This window comes from Macrobrachium nipponense, chromosome 7 (genome assembly GCF_015104395.2).
Source record: "Macrobrachium nipponense isolate FS-2020 chromosome 7, ASM1510439v2, whole genome shotgun sequence".
NCBI lineage: Eukaryota > Metazoa > Arthropoda > Malacostraca > Decapoda > Palaemonidae > Macrobrachium > Macrobrachium nipponense.
The window spans coordinates 14,101,555-14,123,926 of NC_061109.1; the positions used below are offsets into that span (position 1 = coordinate 14,101,555).

General features: G+C 39.0%; 1 protein-coding gene across 1 annotated transcript in view; it reads right to left on the bottom strand.

The window, feature by feature from the left end:
• Nucleotides 1–22,372, bottom strand: part of LOC135217541 (glutamate receptor ionotropic, delta-1-like) — a 104,080-nt gene that overhangs the window by 25,662 nt on the left and 56,046 nt on the right. The window contains exons 5-6 of the mRNA XM_064253508.1: nucleotides 17,900–18,065; nucleotides 16,519–16,704 (exon numbers count right to left, since the gene is read on the bottom strand). Coding sequence (XP_064109578.1) covers nucleotides 16,519–16,704; nucleotides 17,900–18,065 — 352 coding nt within the window. The remainder of the gene's footprint in view (nucleotides 1–16,518; nucleotides 16,705–17,899; nucleotides 18,066–22,372) is intronic.

The following is a 22,372-nucleotide window of genomic DNA, read 5'->3' on the forward strand; positions in this document are numbered from 1 at the left end:
ATGAAGTATTATATGAAAATGTGCGCAATTTCATGTAAAATACAATATTCATGATTGTAGCTTTTATCAGTTTTGAAATATTTTCTTATAAATAACGATAAGTGCAAAAATGTCAACTTTCGGTCAACTTTGACTCTACCGAAATGGTTCCGAGAAAGAAACGCAAATTGTTAAGCTAAAATTCTTATATTATAGTAATATTCAATCATTTGCCTTCATTTTGCAACAAATTGGACGTCTCTAGCACTATATTTGCGATTTTATGGTGAAATTTATGAAAAAACTTTTTCCTTACGTTCGTGCGATAACTCTTCCGATAAATTTTTTCGTGCGATTGTCCTAATGTTTGCACCCTTTTAAATTTGTCGTTACATAAAGTTTTATGTATGGAAATGTGCGAAATTTCATGCACAATACAACAAACAACAAAAAACAACCCATGGTTGTAGCTTTTATCAGTTTCGAAATATTTTCAAATAAATAACGTTAAGTGCAAAAATTTCAACTTTCGGTCAACTTTGACTCTACCGAAATGGTCGAAAAAAACGCAATTGTAAGCTAAAACTCTTATATTCTAGTAAATATTCAATCATTTACCTTCATTTTGCAACGACTTGGAAGTCTCTAGCACAATATTTCGATTTATGGTGAATTTATGAAAAAAAAAAAAACATTTTCCTTACGTCCGCGCGGTAACTCTTCCAAAAAAATCTGAATTTTTTTTGTGCGATTGTCGAAATGTTTGCACCATTTAAAATTAGCTGTTACATAAAGTTTTATATATGAAAATGTGCGCAATTTCATGTAGAATACAACTAAAAATGATTGAAGGTTGTAGCTTTTCTCTTTTTTCGAAATATTTGCATATAAATCACGATAAATAGAAAAAAAATCACGTTCGGTCAAATTTGACTCTACCGAAATAGTTGAAAAACGCAATGTAAGCTAAAACTCTTACGGACGGCCTAGTAATATTCCGTCATTTTTCTTCATTTTGAAACAAATATGAAGTCTCTAGAACAATATTGTGATTTATGGTGAATTTTTGAAAAATATATTCACCTTCACTCCGCGCGCCGATTCGCGGCCACAAGTCTCCAAAATACGTACATCGCATTATCCTAATATTTGCTCCTTTTCATATTAGCCGTTTTATAGTTTCATATATCAAAATGTGTGCAAATTCATGAAGAATACAATAAAAAATAAGTGAAGGTTGTAGCTTTTTCCATCTCCGAAATATGTGCATATAAAATATATATAAAAATTTCGACATTCGGTCAAATTTAACTCGTCCGAAATGGTCGAAATCTGCAATTCTAATCTAAAACTCTTACAGTATCGTAATATTAAATCATTTGTCTTAATTTTGAAACAAATTGGAAGTCTCTAGAACAATATTTAGAATTATGGTGAATTTTTGAAAATAAAATTTTTTTACATCCGCGCGTTACGAATTCGTACATCATTTTGTGATAATATTTTTCCGGTGTTGCTTTTATTGTTTTACTATGTATTATATATCAAAATGATTGAAATGTAGTGTACAATACAACGAAAAAAAGTAACTCGTTAGCTTTGACCGTTTTTTGCACAGCGTGATTTGAATACAATTATCTATGAATTTTTTTTTTTTTGCTACCATATCTCGCATTATTTACATATGATAATGATATTATTTTTCATTTCTGATGATTGCATACTAAACTTCAGGCAATGACAAAAAAATGAGCCAAAAATTAACTCTTAATCTTTAAAACTAAGCGCGCTGTGATTTTTTGAAAAAATTATTTTTTCCGCTTCCGCGCTCACTCTAGGAGAGGTTTTGATTTTTAGGGCTTCGGCGTAAGAGGGTTAACATCACTCTTACCTTTATGGAAAACGCTTGTTAGCTATGGAAGACAGAGAGGAGGGGAGAGGGAGGAGGAAAGGTTATTGTTTGGAAGGGGAATCTCCCTCAAGAAGAACTTCAGGTATCAAGGACCTATCTGGGGTTGCTTCTCTTCGTTTTTTTATTGGCACTATCTGAGGTTACCTCCCCTCTTCGTTTTTTAATGGCACTAGGACCAGCTTGAGAGTTTCTGGACCTCTGTTGCACAACAAAACTGTCCAGAGACATTTGTTTCTGGCGTTTTCTTTAAAATTTACTTAAAATAAAACACGACATTGTCATTAAACATGTTGGAGACATGGATTGCAACTTCTTTGTTGGGATGATAATTCTCCACAAAATTTCTTATATCATTCCAGTTTGCAAAATTGTCTTTAGTCCTTGATGTAGGCATATTATGTTTACACATTCGTTTTCTGATTTTTTCAAACCAGCCTCTGCTGGCCTTAAATTCACTAACAGCAGCGCTTGTTGTAGGCATTTTCTCTCTGAGATCGGTATGCAACTCTCTCAAACACTCTGCTATGAGTTCTTTCTTAAATTCTATTGTGTTTCTCGCCATGGTAGCTTATTTAGCAGTTGCACTCGAATGATAAAACACAAAAACAAAGAACACAAAAGCAGACATGGTCACAACAGATGATGGTATGCTTTGTTTGGGTGCTCAATACAGGCCCAGTCACGCAATGGGCCCCAGATGGAGTGTTTCCGAGTGTACGAAAAAAGAGGAAACATACAATAACAGAGACAAAATTTCATAGAAAAAAGTATATGAAAACCGAAACATACGAAATGAGAGGCATACGAAAACTGAGGTTTGACTGTACACACACACATACATAAATATATATATATATATATATATATATATATATATATATATATATATATATATATATATATATTGTGACGTTTATAGATCGTTTCGTCTACCCAGCAATTAATTAATTAGTTTGATTTGTAAAACGGCAGCCATCTTCCTCCAAATATCAGCTGATTTGGGCGGGAAACCAACGCTAGTCTTTTGTCAGCTTTAGGGACGTATCTCAAAAGGGAAGGATGTAGGCAGACTGGCACTTCTTAGACCTATATCTTAAGCTCTTTTTCCTGTGAACCCTCTGCTGGCTGTATGTTCTGTTTCCAGGTTTTGCCTTGCTCGTGGGGGGTTAAGCTGACTTCCAACACCCATGGAAAACAACTGGATTCAGCCCCAGTCGACTGCAAGACGCGACCTCGGACGGATGTCCGACCACCTGCCTTCCTGTTAGGCCTATCCAGGGCGTGAGTGGCGCGCCAATAGACCCAGGCCTAAGACAAAGCCAGGCCACGTTTTTCTACAAAGATCCATGAACACGATCACCAGGTACGTCTTGTGAAACAGCATATTGCCAGTCCCTCACATCCTATTATCTATTTGATCCCCATTTTCCCAATTCAATTTCCAACCCAAAAAGAACTCATCCTTTTGTTCCCTCTCACTGCCTCATGGCCGCATGCTTCCCCTTGTGTGATCGTCCCAGACAAATAAAGTCATTGCATACCTCAGTGAAACAATAGAGTTCCTTTTCCCCAGTGTTAGAGAACGAAATACTAATAGTAACTGATAAAAAGAAATCCTTTTTCTTTTATCTTGTCTAATCTGGGATTCTTTTCCAGATTCCTGAGTCACGTGCCGAGTCTATCTGCCCGCAAAGTGTTGCATTACCACAAAAATTATGAAACCAGCTTTTATCAAATCACATTTTAGCCAGCTATCCATTTGTGAGAGATATATGGGTCCCAACGTGGGGACAGGCTGCATTTAATTTTCTCCAGGCCAGTAAAGCTGTAAAGTTTAGCTGACTTTCTGGCGACCTGTTTCCTCTAAAGTAATATTCATTATAAATCAGTTTTACGGTAAGTTCAATTAATTTCATCCTGTCCTCCCTCAATTATTTCTGTTTACGTATCGAGCCTCTCTCAAGGCCGGGCTCATACGTAAAAGTGGCGACTCTTGCCAGTCTCCTGGCTTGTAAATCGAGTAAAAGTGACGACTGCTTGCCAGCATCGAATCTGGGCTTGCTTAAAAAAAGCTTTTAAATCGCGTTATCCCTTGTAAAACGAATGTAAATGTTTTTCAAAGCGAAAAAACAGCACACTTGCGTGGAAGAAGACACACTGGCTCACGGTAAGGTATACCATTCATTAATATGATTATTTTATAACAAATGTTAGCTTAAGGTACGTTTAAGTATTTTTATTTACGAAGTGTTTAAAAGAGTTAAGTGAGAAATATTATTATATTGTAACGGCGAAAGCGCCAGGGCTTTATTTTAGCGGCAAGCAAACAATTTGCCCCGCAAATTCTCTGTGATTTTGTATTGTCATGTGTTGTATGAGCTCACACTAACACGTGTGCAGATAGATGCCAGAAAGGACCAGATCAAACTAGGAAGTGCTTTGCCAGGGTTTATTGCTGTATTAGAAAGCCTAGCTAGTTAGGAGTATTCTACTAATAGTTACGGCAAAAGAAGTGTACAATTCTTTTGTCTGTGATATGTTAGGGAATTCATTTTAACTTAGTTTCATTCCAAGTGTTGGTAACCGCTCTCTCAGGCTAGCTTCTCAGCTTCGCGCACGCGCACTCTCATGCCTGCCAGCCAACCTTCGGCTCACTCACAGCGGCAGCCATGTTTGTTATCTCTTTAAGCATTATCTAAACAATTTAAGCAAAGTAACGTAAGTCTCGAAGTTTTAACGTAAATAATATTAATCTCGGTACTAGTATCTATCGTTCTGCCAGAGAAATTAACGTAATTCGCCTTGAATAAGAAACTAGAATTTCGTGTTGTAAATCACCTCGCGTTTACAGAGAATCAGCTGTTTTGAACGACACGCTGTGCATTCGCTCTGCTCGCTCACGTGTTTCACCTCGCATCGCTCACTCGCTCGCGGAGCGAAAGTTTCATTTCACTTCGTACTGAACGTAACCTTTTTTCCATTTACAAATGTTTGCTAACATTTCATTTTAAAATCCTTACCATCATTTCGCTTGTCACAGGGACCTAGTATACTTACGTAAAGTTAACGTAAATCTTCAAAGAGTAAATTACAAGAATTGTTAACGTAAAATGCGTCATTGTTGTAAATTCATATTGAAACGCAAATCATTTCATAAGCGCGAGCCGCTACCAGTAACGTAAAAATCGTTCACCATGAGCGCGTTATCATTTTCATAAAACGTTATCCAAAACAATTCTTTCATTACACGTTAACGTAAGTAAATCATTTAACGCAAGTTGCGTCATATTAAACTAACATTAGTAGTTCAATTCAATAGAAGGGAGTTCATTCATATATCATTTTTCACCCTCTCCGAGAGAGAGAGAGAGAGAGAGAGAGAGAGAGAGAGAGAGAGAGAGAGAGAAGAGAACCCATTATTCACGAAGCCAAGAGTACTACATCTTACCATTAATTATAGCATGCAGAATTAACATTATTTTAGTCTCTTGTGTCTTTTATTTACACTGAGCGTGATACGTACGCGCCTGTGTCCATTGCAGTTTGCAAGCATTTATTTATTTCATTTATCGAGTACTTCAGCGAGGGACTGAGCATTTTTAAAATTATCATTACCTGTCGTTGCCCGAGTGGTCTTTTCATTTTCTCTTATCACAAAAGACTTGCGTATACCGCAAGCACAATTCGCACAGTGTGCCACGCAAATTCATTACTTCGAGACAAGGAAGCCTACCAGTCTAGGACTGGCCACCACCAGTGCACGTCAGGTCTTACCATTTTACAGTGCCACTAATTCTTGACACTGTCCATCGACTGGCTGCTGAAGTACTCCCACCTTTTACTTTCTCTCCTCCACTATTACCCTCTGCCACGAACAGAGTACCATTTCACTTCAGTATATTTAAGTATACTGCATGTAGTGTCCGGGACACACCAGCACGCTACCAGTGCCCAAAAGGAACGCCTCCTCATAAGTGCCATTGCACCTGTACAGGCCGTACAGATAGCCATTCTACCTGCGTGTCCCTCCTTACGGAACGCCCAAGTACCAGCCCTAAGTGCTGTCAAACCTGAGTGTCCGTCCTTACGGAACGCCCAATCCGTTAGTGAATCCGCTATCCCGGATCACCCAATCAAGGGAACGCCTCCCGAAGTGCCGCAATACCAGCACTACTAGTGCTGTCTCAAAAAGGAACGCCTCCTGAAGTGCCACGCACCTGTACAGACTTACAGGTAGCCCTATACCTGCATGTCCGTCCTACGGAACGCCCATTCATTAGAGTATCCACCATTTTGGATCACTGAACCAAGGAATGCCTCCGAAAGTGCCGTGCATCTGTATTGGACCTACAGGTAGCCTATTCCAGTGTCTCCCAAGTTGGGAACGCCCTTAAGTGTGACGTACGCCGCACACTCTATTTGATTTTTCACCTCATTAGAAGGTGCCATTCCAGAAGTGCCACCAACTTACAGGACACTTCCCAAGTGCCACAGAGCACCCAGTCTTTTAAGACTTCTCTACCACGTCGCAGAATACATTTCCAAGTGAGTGCCCCTTTCCACAGTAGGCACTCCCATTCCATTCAGTACCCTTCCTGGCCATTATTTTCATTTTCCTCCGAGCCTCTACTGCAGCCTAAGGGAAATGTCTTCCCCTGCTTCCCGCGACTTCTTTGCCATAGAGCTAGAGAAGCTCGGAGCCCTCATAACTCTGGGCCAAGGAGGGCGGTTACACTGGACCAGCACTTGACCAAGTGGATAAACAAGGCGCAGCAGGGTGCCGGGCGCCTGCAAGAAAAGAAAGAAAGAGAAGCAGAGAGAAGAGCCAGGGAAGAAGAGAGAAAGCATGAGCTAGCTCTCATAGATGACGCAATCTCTCGGCAAGTATCCAAGCCCCAGACCATGAGCTGGACTCCCGGTAAGAGGTGGTTGCGGAGGTTCTGCACCACTTGCTGTGTGCGTGGGCATGCTGTGGATTCAGACCAGTGCCCAAGTCGATCTCTACCTTGGGATGAGAGCTTCCAGGGTGAACTTCTCCAAGGCTACCATGTAGCCCTGCCTGATGAACAGTCTCCTACGGCCTATCAGTGGGTACAAGTCATGGCCGACACCAAAGCCCAGGTCTCCCTTATTTCAAGAAAGGCATTGCCTAGGGGTGCCAAAATCCAGACGGACGAAGAAATTCAGTTTGAATGGATTGACGGTAACCTCTATTCTGTTCTTCGATCCTTCTGAATGTTGAAATGCCCTTTCTGGACCAGGAGACCAGGGAAACCACATTGTGCCGCCTGGGCGTAGTTGACCCATTTCATGATGTTTATCAGGTGATATTGGGCCGAGATCTACTTAAGCCGTATCCCCCCTGGATGCAGCTCCCACTACCAGATGCACTGGATCCCTGAAGCATGCCTCATATTCAACCCTCAATTTTAGGTTCAGAGGCTAGTGCCTCCGATGTCCCGACATCCTTTCTATTTGCGAACCTGGCCCTGACCCAGTGTCAGAGCCCAAAGTTTCTTCCGCATCATCCCAGCCTCTTACCATCGTACCGCCTACCTCCTCCCTTTTGGAAGAGGTAAGCCCACCAGTTAACCCCGGACTTGCTTCCGAGGGTGATCCAACGGAGGATTCCTTAACCTCCCTACCTCGAATCACTGCCAGAGAGGACTCTTCACCTGTGCCAGAGCACACTGCCAGCCTTGGTGACTCCACAGATTCGCAACCTGTGGGGGCATCTCGGACTTACTGTCCAGTGCCACGGAAGAGGTTCTGGAACAAGTTCTGCCGTGACTGTGGCCGCAAGGGTCACATGTCTGCCAACTACGGAGGGTGTGCAAATTTTAATCTTCCTGCCATCGCAATGGCAGTTACAAATCCTTCCTCACTAGGACCTCCAGCTAAGGGCCCTATAACAGTCACACCTCTCCAAAGCCATTATCCGCCAAGCCACGTCAGAGCCTACGATGACTCTGGCGCTCAAATCTCCCTGATACGGGAAGATCGAATCCCCCGAGGGGCTAACGTCGATAGACGTCATTTAATCACCATTGAAGGTATCAACCATATTAAACTGATCCTTCCTACCGTCCAATTAAGGGTCACCAGACCTAGTTTCTCCAAAGTTTGTACCCTTGCAGTTGCAAGCTACATTCCCGGAGGTTACAACCTCCTCCTAGGGCAAGACATGAAGTCTCCCTCTCATTTCAAAAAGCCTAGGGGTCCTAACCCCTCAACAAATCACTCCAAAGCAAGGAGTCATCGAAATTCTACTTCCTCCAGGAAGTACGTCCACCAACAGTCTCCCCCGTTACCAAGGAGGGAGATTGATCATTCACAGTTCAGTTGCAAAACCTGCAACGTACTAGGGCACTCCACGAATTGGCCTAGGTGCCCTAGCCGACTACCAGCAGCGGACACTGTCCATTTTCCACAAGGCTTAGCCTTCCACAAGAGACAGGAGCCTCTGTCTCCCATTTCCAAGGGCACGCTGAGAGGTATTGCACCTCTGGTACCCGTCACAGGTCCAATCGACCTCAACTCTCTGCCAGTGCCACTTGGCAGCACTGAGCAGTGCCAAGCTCCGTCCAGCCTGGTCGTAGAGCCACCACAGAACTTGACCTCTGCGCCTGGCCCCAAGCTAGCGGTGGCGCCTACCCTTATCAAGGATCCTCCTACAGGAGATCCTCCAACAGGCATGGAACTTACCGCAGCCCATGGCCAATCCAAAGTCCATGAGTCTTCTTCACCCTCACCACTGTCGCCCGAGGATCAACTCCGGCAGACCTCAAATTCTCGCCTCCTCTGGAAAACCAGGAACTGCCCGGCCAGGAGTCACCCTGGAGTTTTCCCCTTACGACGGCTGTCGCAGCAGCTGAAGTGAGGGCCTCCCCTGCAGTAGGTTCCACCTCTACGACGGTTGCTGCATATACCGAAGTAGGGTGTTCTCCTGCAATCCCTAAGGCTACCACTGCCTCTGCTCCTGACGGCGTTTCTGGCCTTACCCCAGAGTCGGTGCCTCCGTCTACTCCTAGGACTGGTATAGCCATGCCCTGGAGGAATAAGAAGAAGAAGAAGAAGGGATGTAACAAATCATTAACAAACTAACCCAAGAGCCACATGCTCTCCTTGACACCTGTGCCCGAGGTACAGTGTCGCATTCAATTGCAGAGTGATCCTGGCACCTACCCAGAGAAGGTAGCCAGTCTGATCTCTGCCAGTAAAACTAACCCTCTAACCCCTAGCAATTGTAATACTAACCCTCACTTAAATATAATTACCTCATTACATTTCCATCCTGGTAATGCACTAACCACTCATCATCCTCACGCATCATTACCTCACCTCGTGTATTTTAACAATTCCGGCGACACATTACTGCTGTGCGTACCACACTCTGGAATGATTGCATCTCCATTTAACTGTATTGAGTAGGTTAGGCTAATGATTTAGTACCAGGGCACTAGGGTAGTAGCAAGTAAAATTTTCAAGTAACCTTATCTAGGGGTAGAGTAGACTGTCGTCACAGACAACCCGTAGTTATTACTTAGGCTAGACTACATTACTACATTAAGTTAGTACACTTAGCATCTCCGCCTATAAGTTAGGTAGGCCACTGTAGTTAGCTGTATCGCTGCTGTAAAAACTTCAAGTTAGAGTAGGAGAACTGGGTAGTCGAGACGATCAACTTATTTAAGCCAAGACCTTCACGCCCGAAAGGGAGTGAATGCCTTCTTAACAGGGGGAGCTGTGACGTTTATAGATCGTTTCGTCTACCCAGCAATTAATTAATTAGTTTGATTTGTAAAACGGCAGCCATCCTCCTCCAAATATCAGCTGATTTGGGCGGGAAACCAACGCTAGCCGTCCAGGGCTAAGAATTTCCTGTGAGTAAGGAGTTCCCCAGTTGGGGAAATATAGTCTTTTGTCAGCTTTAGGGACGTATCTCAAAAGGGAAGGATGTAGGCAGACTGGCACTTCTTAGACCTATATCTTAAGCTCTTTTTCCTGTGAACCCTCTGCTGGCTGTATGTTCTGTTTCCAGGATTTGCCTTGCTCGTGGGGGGTTAAACTGACTTCCAACACCCATGGAAAGCACCTGGATTCAGCCCCAGTCGACTGCAAGACGCGACCTCGGACAGATGTCCGACCACCTGCCTTCCTGTTAGGCCTATCCAGGGCGTTAGTGGCGCGCCAATAGACCCAGGCCTAAGACAAAGCCAGGCCACGTTTTTCTACAAAGATCCACTGAACACGACATCCAGGTACGTCTTGTGAAACAGCATATTGCCAGTCCCTCACATCCTATTATCTATTTGATCCCCATTTTCCCAATTCAATTTCCAACCCAAAAAGAACTCATCCTTTTGTTCCCTCTCACTGCCTCATGGCCGCATGCTTCCCCTTGTGTGATCGTCCCAGACAAATGAAGTCATTGCATACCTCAGTGAAACAATAGAGTTCCTTTTCCCCAGTGTTAGAGAAAGAAATACTAATAGTAACTGATAAAAAGAAATCCTTTTTCTTTTATCTTGTCTAATCTGGGATTCTTTTCCAGATTCCCTGAGTCACGTGCCGAGTCTATCTGCCCGCAAGTGTTGCATTACCACAAAATTATGAAACCAGCTTTTATCAAATCACATTTTAGCCAGCTATCCATTTGTGAGAGATATATGGGTCCCAACGTGGGGACAGGCTGCATTTACTTTTCTCCAGGCCAGTACGAGCCTTTTGTAAATAAATAGCTGTAAAGTTTAGCTGAGTTTCTGGCGACCTGTTTCCTCTAAAGTAATATTCATTATAAATCAGTTTTACGGTAAGTTCAATTAATTTCATCCTGTCCTCCCTCAATTATTTCTGTTTACGTATCGAGCCTCTCTCAAGGCCGGGCTCATACGTAAATATATATATATATATATATATATATATATATATATATATGATATATATATATATATATATATATATATATATATATATATATATATGAATATATATATATATAGAATATATATATATTAGAATATATTATAGATATATATATATATATATATATATATATATATATATATATATATATATATATATATATATATATATATATATAATAATATATTCTTATCTTAATCCTCTGGCACCCACAGGATGCATAGGTCCTCTATGAATTCACGCCATATGTCTCTTTCCTGTGCCATCTTCCTGAGCTCAACCCAATTCTGAGATCCAACCTCCCTCCGTATTGTCATCAGCCATGTTTCTCTTGGTCTACCACGTCCTCTCCTGACCAGCGGCTTCCATTCAGGTACATCCTGGACTAACTCTTCTTAAGATATGCCCCATCCATCTCCATCTTGATAATCTAACTATATCGTTCACATAGGGCACCCCTGCCACCTCGCGAATTGCCACATTTGTTATATGCTGCTACCATTTGATTCTCAAAATTCCTCTCAGGGCTTTTTTCTTAAAGGCAAGAAATTTTGCATCTGTTGCCACAGTGCTGTACCACGACTGGTGCCCATACGATAATATTGATCTTACAAGTGAAATGTATATTTTGATTTTGCTGCGAACTGATATTTGATTTGGCCTCCAAACTATTTTTAGCATGCCCATTGCTTGTTCTGCCCTCCCTATTCATCTCCCTGAATTCTGTACCTAGTGATCCATTGCTGGAATAATGGTTCCCAAATAATTGAAAGTGTCTGAGTTGGGTGATATTACTCCTCCGATAAAGCGGTTCGTCTGATCACCACTTTGAATCTGCATGACCTCAGTCTTTCTCTGGTTGATCACCAATCCAACCTTTCTCCCCTCCAGTACTAACCTATCTATCATTTCCTGCATTCAGCCATTGTAGAGGCAATCAGAACTATATCATCTGCGTATTCAAGATCACATAATCTCTGGTCCCCTTTCCATTGAATACCATTATTCATTCCTTGCATTACCTGGGTCATAACATAATCAATCACCATAATAAACAGTAGAGGGGACAGTATTCCACCTTGTAGTACTCCAGTCTTGACTTCAAATGCATCTGTAAGACTATCATCTACCATCACCCTACAAGTTCCATTAAGCATATCCATTATGGTGTTTACAATCTTTTCTGGTATCCCATAGTGCCTCAGAATCTTTCTTAACATGCTACGTGAAATACTATCAAATGCTTTCTCAAAATCCACAAAGCATGAAACAAGAGGTGATTTTAGTCCATTACACTGTTGAGCTATATGTCGTAGAATAAAAATCTGATCGTCACATCCGCTACCCTTTCTGAAAACTGCTTGCTCTTTTCGTAGTATTCTATATGTTACAGGTTCTATTCTATTCAATATTACCTTGGAAAAAACTTTCATACCTACTACTACCTACTGGTGACAATGTGGTCCCTCGCCAATTCCCACAGTCTCTCAAATCTCCCTTCTTGGGTATTCTAACAATAATCCCTTTCTTTTTCATTTGTATATATATATATATATATATATATATATATATATATATATATATATATATATATATATATAATCCACACATCAAAGGGTGCAACAGTGGGCAGGAGAAGGGCGCAGGAACATATACACATCCGTTAAATACATTCATTGCCAACGCGTTTCTTGACCCATGGTCACATCATCAGGACATCTATATAAAGAGGAGCATCCGAGCACATAATTAATAGAAACATACATAAAGCACAAGGAAACTTAAAATGGAAACTACGTTAAACTTGAATACTGAATCACTCTTAACTACATTTACACATTAAAAACCAAGAAAGCTTAAAATGAAAGAAAAAATAAAGGTAAAAACGAACTTAAAATGAAGAGCAAGGTGTAGCTACCTCTCAAAATGACAGAGATAAACAAACTAAAAGAATACACAAGAACAGAAAAAGAAGGCGGACAAATATAAACAAACAAGCCAGTTATGCTATGAACAGGGGAACAGCCGATGATTGGCAATTTAACGTAGGTACAATTCTTTTTATTAATAGACTTTCCAAGAGAAGCAGTTCTCCAGGTTCCTTGGCGTGGCCAATTATTTTGAAGTTGTCGTATTTGATCCATGTCTTGCAACTTCTAGCGTGCGATCTTATGTTGGAAAGTTTGGGGTTAGACAATCTGCTGCCCGTATGGTAACTCACGCCCATGTGAGAATCGGCCCGACCTCTCTCTCTACTTCTCTCTCTCAGCTCACAAACCATAATTATTATAAATATACTTTATTTATAAACGGATATGCAAGAGTCTAACCATCCGAAAATTAGAGTAATTTAACTAATTGAAATAAATATTTCGCAATTGAACTAAACACATGGAAAACGGATTGTTTAAAACCAGACCTACTTAACTGAAGTAAACCCATTAACAAAACAGTAAATAAGATTTCTCTCTTTAAACCCAAGTACACATTCTCTCCATAGAGTAAAAAGAAGTCACATAGTACAAGTGTCTTCACTTCTTCACTGTAATATACACAGGGCTTATCAGAATTGGTAAATGTTTGGCTCACAAAAACCGACAGACCGACCGAGTTCCTGTCAAAAGAAACACGCCCTCATTAACAGACATCGTGACTGAAATAATAATGCATTTAATAAATGTGGGTGATCACAAACAAAATATGAATAAATCTCATAAATAAAATATGAGAGGAAACATCCATAGTAGTTGTCCGATACAGCGGATATCCCAGACAGTTCAAAGTACTGAAAAGAAAAAGTTTTAGTGGGAGTTTTCAATGACTCTCACCTCCCACGTCCATTTTGTACAGTCCCCGCGGTTGCATTGCCTTATCACTCCGGGAATCAGTCTTATATCGCAGTGCCCTAAAAAATCCATTGATACCTCTCACCAAAGGGTATATCTCAACGTACATACTCATGTACGAACTTTCTCCATGAGACACTCCCCTTCAGCTGACGTCACTGACACGTAACATTTTCATTACAGTGGAAGAGTTTGTGACATCATATACGGCTGATAGCCCCACCCATGAAATTTAACTAAAACCAGATTCGGACGTGTACTTGCTTCCATCCATTCCACGAACACACGTGACCTGTCTCGCCCTTGGTCGCAGCTAGAGATAGCAATCTTCAACATACCCCATCCAAAAAATTATGCGTCCACATTTCAGGACCTCGTTCTGTCTCCATGGAAGTCAATGATGATAGCTACAAAAATGTTCAAGGTGACCTTAAGCAATAGATCTCATTCTTCTTCCATCCGACATCACCATTTCGAAGTGTAATGTCAACAGATGCAGTATTCCGCCACACTCGCTTTCGGATAATTTTCATAGGACAGCAAAATTAAAATAAGCATATGCAAGTTAATGAATTACATTCACAATGCTGTTCATATATTAATAACAAGTACTCATTTCAATTATATGTATATGTATATATCTATATATATATATAAATTATATAATATACATATATATATATATATATATATATATATATATATATATATATATATATATATATATATATACAAATGTCGTTTAATATCCAGTGCACTCTACTGCGGGAATATCACCAATGCTTGGTACTTAAGTAACTCACTTATGTCGGTATTAAACCATTTATCATTTCATAATTCCCCTTCAGTGATATTTCCAGCACATGTATCTTAATGTTTATATTAAAATGTCTTTTATTCCTCCAGTGTTCCCATCATCTCATACCCTCTTTCGTGGCTTCTCCCTTTGTAATTGCAACGCCTCTCTTTATTTCCCTCTTTGTCCATCTATATCCCTCTCTTGTTTGTTACTTGTTATCTTCCTTCCACCATCTTCTGGCTACACTCTTTTCCTTCATAGTTGTTTGAACCTCTTAATTCCATCACCATATTTGTTTTCCTGTTGGTGATGACCACTTGTCCTCCCACACACCTCTGCTGCTGTTGGCACCACCATTAAGATTTTTCATATCATCCCATATCTCCTCAGGCGATTCTGAAATTTCCACTAACATACTTCTCTTCTCTGCCTCTTTCCACTTTACTTCTGAACTCTTTTGCCTTCTGCCACTTCAGCTCCCAAGTTTTGATCTGCCTATTCCTGGCTGGAGGTTTTCTTTTCTTTATTTCTTTCAACCTAAAATCTACCACTACCAGTTTATGTTGAGCTACAACAGATTCGTTTGGAATAGCCTTCTAGTCCATAATAATCTTCTTATCTTTCTTCCTAACCAAAACATATCAGTTTGTGTCATTTTGTCCACTTACCAGATGACTTCTTTACTAAGGCTATGTAGTCAAGACTGCCAGATTCATAGCTTCTGCTAATTCCAACAATCACCTTCCTTGTTTCGTCTTCCATGTATTCCTTCAAAGCCATCAGAACTCTTACCTACATGAGCTCTCATGTCCCCAGATAATACTAATAACTCACCTCATGGAACTCTTTCTATATATTCTTCTAATTTCCCCCTGAATTCCTCCTCCTCCTCCTCCTCCTCCTCCTCCTCACTACACCCTTGTTGAGGGGCGTATGCCGAATTGATATGCTATACCCTCTTATCTTTCACGAACTTCAAGTCATGAGCCCATCATTACTCACACGCTGGACCTCTGTGACATTCTCCCGCTAATGTGGATGGAGAATAATTCCTACCCCGTTACTCCTTGTATCTTTCCTTACGTAGTAAACTTTATGTCCTTCTACAAGCTTTTTTGCACTTTTCCTTTCCATAGAATCATAATATCTCTTCTCTGCATGTCATCAACCAACTCTCTTCCCTTTCCTGTGAGGCTACCAACATTCCAATTTTCAATTCTCATCCTTCCTTTCTTTTTCCAATCCTATCTCTTCAGTAATTTCTTTAGCCGCAGCCGTGACTTCTGCGGTACCCTTTGCACATTTCTCATTGCTGTCAGGTATACTGCAGCACGCCCTAGCCCTATTGCATTTCATTGATTCATTATTTTAGTTTTTGCTACTGTTTTCATGCTCGATTGGCTTGACCAGGCAGCAGCTAGACCGGTAGCAAGTTGGACTGGCTTGTCCCCTCACTTGGTGATTTGAGTATGATGCCTTCAGGAGAGGGTATTGCAACTCTGTCCCCTAGTGAGCACCATGTTCAGTAGGCCACAATTTTCTAATGTGGATTTTGTCACAGCTTAATTTATGACATTTTCATTTAGCTTTCATATAATTTCCCAAGCACCTTTTTTTTGCAATATCAAGGAAAAATAGAAAAATTTAAGATCTACTTTATCTTGATCTTGGATGTTATAGCTAACTGTAACAGTGTGGCTATTTGTCCTCTTTGTGAACTACAGGGTGAAAACTAACGTTATTGTTGAGATAGTTGGTAGTACTATATAGCTGCACCAGCATTCTCCAAATACATAATTGGATGATCGGTCAAAAGCTTTTTCCGTAAAAGATAAAAGAAAATATGGCACAATTACATATGTTTACGTGCGTAAATCTCTTGGTATGTTGCTAAAACATTATTGTGATGAATTATAATGACAACTGACAGACGGTGTAGTGATATATGTAGTGTCATTCATTTCCTGCACATTATTTCTAGTTTTTGCGCCGTCAGATGAACGAGGGCCTCTAGGCAAACAATTTTCAATCCAGGATAAAGTCCCGTAGACACTAACCTTTCCCCATCCAATGTCTGATTTCACCAGTTGTTGTAAATTCTCGATGGGTTTCTGATATCCTGGGAAGACGAGGAAGGAAGTGAGAGACGATGAGTACAGAATTCCGATAATCATTGTGAAGATCAGCCACGTTCCGTAGAAGAGTCTTCCTGGAGCATCGCGGACGTCGTTTGGGTGCCCCTTCTGGCGAAAAGAAAACAGACAGTGAGGGAGAAAGAAAGAGAACATTCATGCTCATTTCCTACCAAACATTTTTTTATATTGAGATCTCTTATCGGAGAATATGTAGTTACCTCTATGACAGTCTATGCAACGACCGGACACTATGCGCGATTTGTAAGAAATAAAAATGAAAGAATATCTTGTCAGCAATAAGACATCCCAAAGGAGGACTCTTTGTGTGTGACCTCTCTTCTACACACAATTGGTAGAAAAATACACAGGAGACTAGCGCAAGATGCAGAATAGGAAGTTATAATTTTATGTTCTCCTTTATCTTCTAAATTTCAAAATTAGAAGATCTACCCGTCCACTCATTCTCTCTCTCTCTCTCTCTCTCTCTCTCTCTCTTACACACACACACATACACATGGAGATTACACGATTTTCATAGTAATTGCCAACACCTGAATAAAATACAGACTCACTCATCCTTTGGAATGTCTGTAAAAATTCATCAGAAAGAATTAAAATTTTGGAAAGATCCAAAGACGAAAACGAAAATACAGAAATATAATAAAATTTTTTACACACACACACACACACACACACACACATACATACATATATATATATATATATGTACATATATATGTATATATGTATATATATGTATATATGTATATATATATATGTATAGTAATGTATATATATAATATATATATGATATATATATATATATATATATATATATATATATATCTATATATATATATGAATATTGAACAAAAGAAACATTCCATATTTGCGTTTCATCGTTCAATACACCCAGAACAATTCAATGGCAAGGTTACAGACAAAAACTCTACTGAGAATTTGTTGAAATGAAGAAAACTAACGAGAAGTAAACGTCAGGAGACAAAAAGAATTAATATCTAAAACGTCAATTCCGCCAATAATGTCATAGCAGTTGCAGCACTTCGATCTCAAATGTCAAAGTTCAATTGGGTGACAAAAGCAAGAAAAAGAACAAACTAATTTGTTGAGTGAAGTGCTAATCGTACCAGGCTTTCATAAAATGAATAAAAACAGGTATAAAAAATAACTATTCTCATGCAATGTTGAAGAACTTCACTCATTCCATTAATGAGTTCACAAGCATGCAAAGCAGACAAAGACTGTTTTGGTGGTGGCTTAGAGAACCATTCACACATTGTACCTGAAAGACGGGTTGCAAAATGTACATTATTGCGTTGCCGATCTCCTGGAAGTATTTGACGTAGGCTATCTCGGAGCCAACGAAGAGTTTAGCCAAAAACCAAAGAAAAGGCCCGGAAAAGGCTACCATGACCACGACTCCAATCCACACCTCCAGACTTAATGGTCTGTAAAGAGAAAAACATAAACATAAAAAAACGTTTTTCGTGGGTTTTAACCAAGTACTTTTCTTTGTGGCCGAACACATACAATTTGAAAAGAAAATTTATCAGTTTTACATGAATTACCTCTGTCTAACGAACAAACGTTTTTCCAGGTAATGTCTCATTTTTCTGATATGACGAATTCTCCAGATTTTCCTCCTATCGGCTGACACGTTTGCCAGCAAATTGTTTACGCACAAACTACCTGAGAACCGTTGAAATAATTTTGCAAGAGGTTACGGTTTAATATTTCTCTGCCATTCTTTGATCAATATAGCTAAATCCCCGATAAACATAAATGAAAGCAGTATGACTAAAATAAATTCCAAAGTGAAGAAATAAAAGAAATATACGAAATGAAAAAATAAGTTCTAAAATAATTGCCTGACTAATTAGGTGCAAACGTTTTTCTTGAAAATTCGTTTTAAGTAACGCTGGTAAAGAACTTTAGGACACAGGTAATATATATATATATATATATATATATATATATATATATATATATATATATATATATATGATATACTATATATATATATATATATATATATATATATATATATATATATATATATATGTGCGTGTGTGTGTGTGTGCGTGTGTGTTTTATGAAATAAATTGTTATTACACCGTGATTAATATGCATTCAATAAACAACAAATTTTAAATATCGAATTCGCGCCACTTCAGGAATATGCCCGCAGGGGAATTATCACTAAAGGGGAATTTTTGAAGTGATAAAAGGAAACGGTACTGATGCGTCACGAACTCATGACGCAGTACCATTCCAGCGACTCCAGACGAAGATAATGTGGCTATTACAACTACATATGTATCTGGTAAAAAGTGACTGGCAGATTCTACGTATATTTCATCTTAATAAGCAATAAAAACGATTGCCCACTTCGATCACAATGATGAGGAAGGATCTACTCCAACTTTAATTTATATCTGAAAACGAGAGGTATATGTATGTACTATGAGAGGCAATAGACTTTTATCCTAACTCGTGGTCAGGTCGGCTATGTGATCTCATCATGATTATGGTAACCTGGGTTCGCTTCCCATTACTGGACATCATAATTTCTTCATATTTCTTGCACTTGGATCTCAAGGCTTTGTATCCAAGTGTATCCAAAAAACAGAGAATAATTCGAGAAGTTAAGAGAGCATCTGAAACGGATAAAGGCTTTCGTTAACGTGTTGTCAAAAGCAGGATTAGTAATTGATTTAGATAAGAGTGACTTCGCTAAAGCTGAAGTTGTATATTTTGGTCATGTGGTCACTAACGGCAAGGTAGCGCCTAAAAAGGCTAATGTTGGCTCTGTTGAAAGAATTGTTATCTCTATGTGTCGAGGGATGTCAGGAGTTTCCTGATCTTGAATGGGACAAAGAACTCCCATATTTATTATTTGCTTTCAGGTCCGCCACTAGTCAATCTTTAGGTCTGTCTTTGTTCAATTTGGTATCTGGGCACTCTGTTCGAGGCCTTCTAGAAGTAATAAGAGGAGTTTGGAGTGATGAAATTAAATTCCTTGATTGTGTCTCCGGCCTAAATGAGAAATTGACAAAGACGTGGGAGTTTGGCGGTAAATGTTTGAAAAAAAAAGTCAGGTTGAGATGTAATATTATTTTGATCGCAAGGTTAAGCCACATAACTTTGCGGTAGGCGAGAAGGTTTAGGTTTTATTTCCTATGCCTGGTAATTCCCTGAAGGCCTCTTTCTTGGGGCGATAGTAAAGAAGGTAAATTAAAACTGACTTGCATAATTACCTAATTGAGACATGCTAACCTTCGGTGCGTTGCTCACCAATTTAAGCAAAATTGAGAAAACCATCATTAGACACATAGAGAAGAACCTATATAAAATTAATGCAGCTGAGGCAGCAATTACTTTTAATAATAATGAGAATGATAATGCAATCAAGGGACGATGATGAATCCTGCTCATCATCACTGATATCGCTGAAGTGTAGCATGGGCACTAATATCAATCAATGAATATGATGTCATCGGAAAGCAGGCAGGGCCACAGTGAAGAGGCGTTTTCCTCACACATAAACTTCTCTTCACTGTGGGTGGAGCCTCTTGACGTCATAGGTTAACGCTACTATTGCGTTCAAAACACCTCCCTGCTATTTTGATGGCTCTGACATAGGAAACTTACTTTTACTCTGATAAGTACCAAAGCTATTGCACGTAGGTACAAAATAATAATTGCAAAACTTAGGTAGGGTTATAAAATATACACTTGCCAACTTTCACTTCTATCCGATGCTTTGATAAAACGTATTCAATTTCTTGATCCTAATACCAGGGACTGGCAATCCGTAATGCTTGTAAAAACATAGAAGAAAAATGTTATATTTCGATATTAAGTTAAAGGATGGCCTGAATAAAAATGGAAATAAGTTAAATTGTTGGTTGGTTTCCTATAAATACTGAATTTGAATCGAAATGTTCTCTGTGTATTAAAACATCTAAGAAACGGAGGCAATTGTCTTTTTCTAATTCTAGAATAAACTTAATAGATGGTACCTGGTTATTCAAATTAGAGAGTAAATCGTTTAAGTCAATGCCAGCAGGCAAAACAATTAAAATATCTTCAATATATCTATACCACTTTAATGGAGAATACACGACATTAGGTGAAATTATTTTTAAAAGAAGTTTGAGAGGAGTGGAGACAATGGTATGCTCATTGCCATACCAAATATTTGTATGGTAAAATTCACCATTGAATATATAAACTTACAATCACAAATGCACCACCTAGTGAGTTAATAATTTGACTTACAAATAGAGGTAATTCATGATGGATTAGTTCATTACTAAGATACTCTAAAATAGAATATATAGGGGGTTTAGTAAAAACTAACGAATCTATCAGTGGGGCAAAAAGTGATTTTGTTTAATTTATAAACAAAATCTAGAGAATTATATAGGTGAGAAGAACATAATATATAAATTTCCATGTTTGGACAGCCCCTTTTTTTCATATTGGTCAATCTAGCAAGGATTTAGAACTTCGAATTAATTAAACAGCAAAAGTATTCTGTCAAAACTGGGCAAACCTCTAATGCTATATTTATTTAAGTGAAAACTCTCAAAGGATAATTAGATTGAAAGCTCAGTGATTGCCAGATCTTTTACAACTTTTTTTTGGTAGTCAATCAAGTTCCTTGTATGATCTTTTAATTTTCTTGTCCCTGCTTCTGAGATGTCGGGCCTAATCTATTTTGAAACCTCTTAACCCTGTTTTGGTAGATATACTAATTCTTCATTTGTGTTGGATTTCAGGTACATATTTTTTCCTTTGTAATCCCCATCTGTCAATTATACAAGCTTTCTTTGAAAACTTATTTTTATATCTTTCTTCAGTCTGCTAAGTACAAGACAAGAAGTCGAAAACCCCTGCAGAAATCCATTGCTTCTCTTTCCCTCATGGAATTTATCTTTATATGTACTATCTATCTATCTATCTATCTATCTATCTATCTATCTATCTATCTATCTATATCTATATAGATAGATAAGATAAGATGATTCGACAGATAGATAGATAGATAGATAGATAGATAGATAATCGGATAGACAGATAGATAGTACATACAAAGACAAATTCCATGAGGGAAAGAGAAGCAATGGATTTCTGCAAGGGTTTTCGACTTCTTGTGGGGTTAAGACATCACTAGCACCAAATAGCACCAAAGGGGCGGGGGTAGGAAGGGATTCCTTGATACGCTGTCTGGTTCTGACTGTGAAACGAGGTTGGTGTTGCCCATAATATTAGTAACTTTATGAATTTAACATACCTAATTTCGGTAGAAATATGACTTGATGTTTAGAAATTAATACTGAGGGATTAAACGTCAATGGCACCAAAGAGGGTAGGTAGGGTTTGAGAAGAGGGTGACAGAGAGAATGAAAGGGAGAGGGTCACTTATCTATAAAATGATACAAGAAAGAGAAACAATAAGAAAACAATGCTGATTGGATATATCTAAAAACATTACAACACTTTAAAATACATAACATAAAATAAAAAAGGAACATAAAATACACAACACTCGGTAAAAAAGGGACATAAAAACTAAGTTAACTGCAAATCATAAAAGAACAATGACAAGTTAAAAGAGATTACGTAAAACGCAGAAATATACTGAGAGCGAAAAAAAGCTTGAATATTCAGAGTAAAAATAAAAATAATGATACTGTAGTACAAAATACTGGAGAACCTACTGTTCATGTCGTAGTTAAATGACAACTGG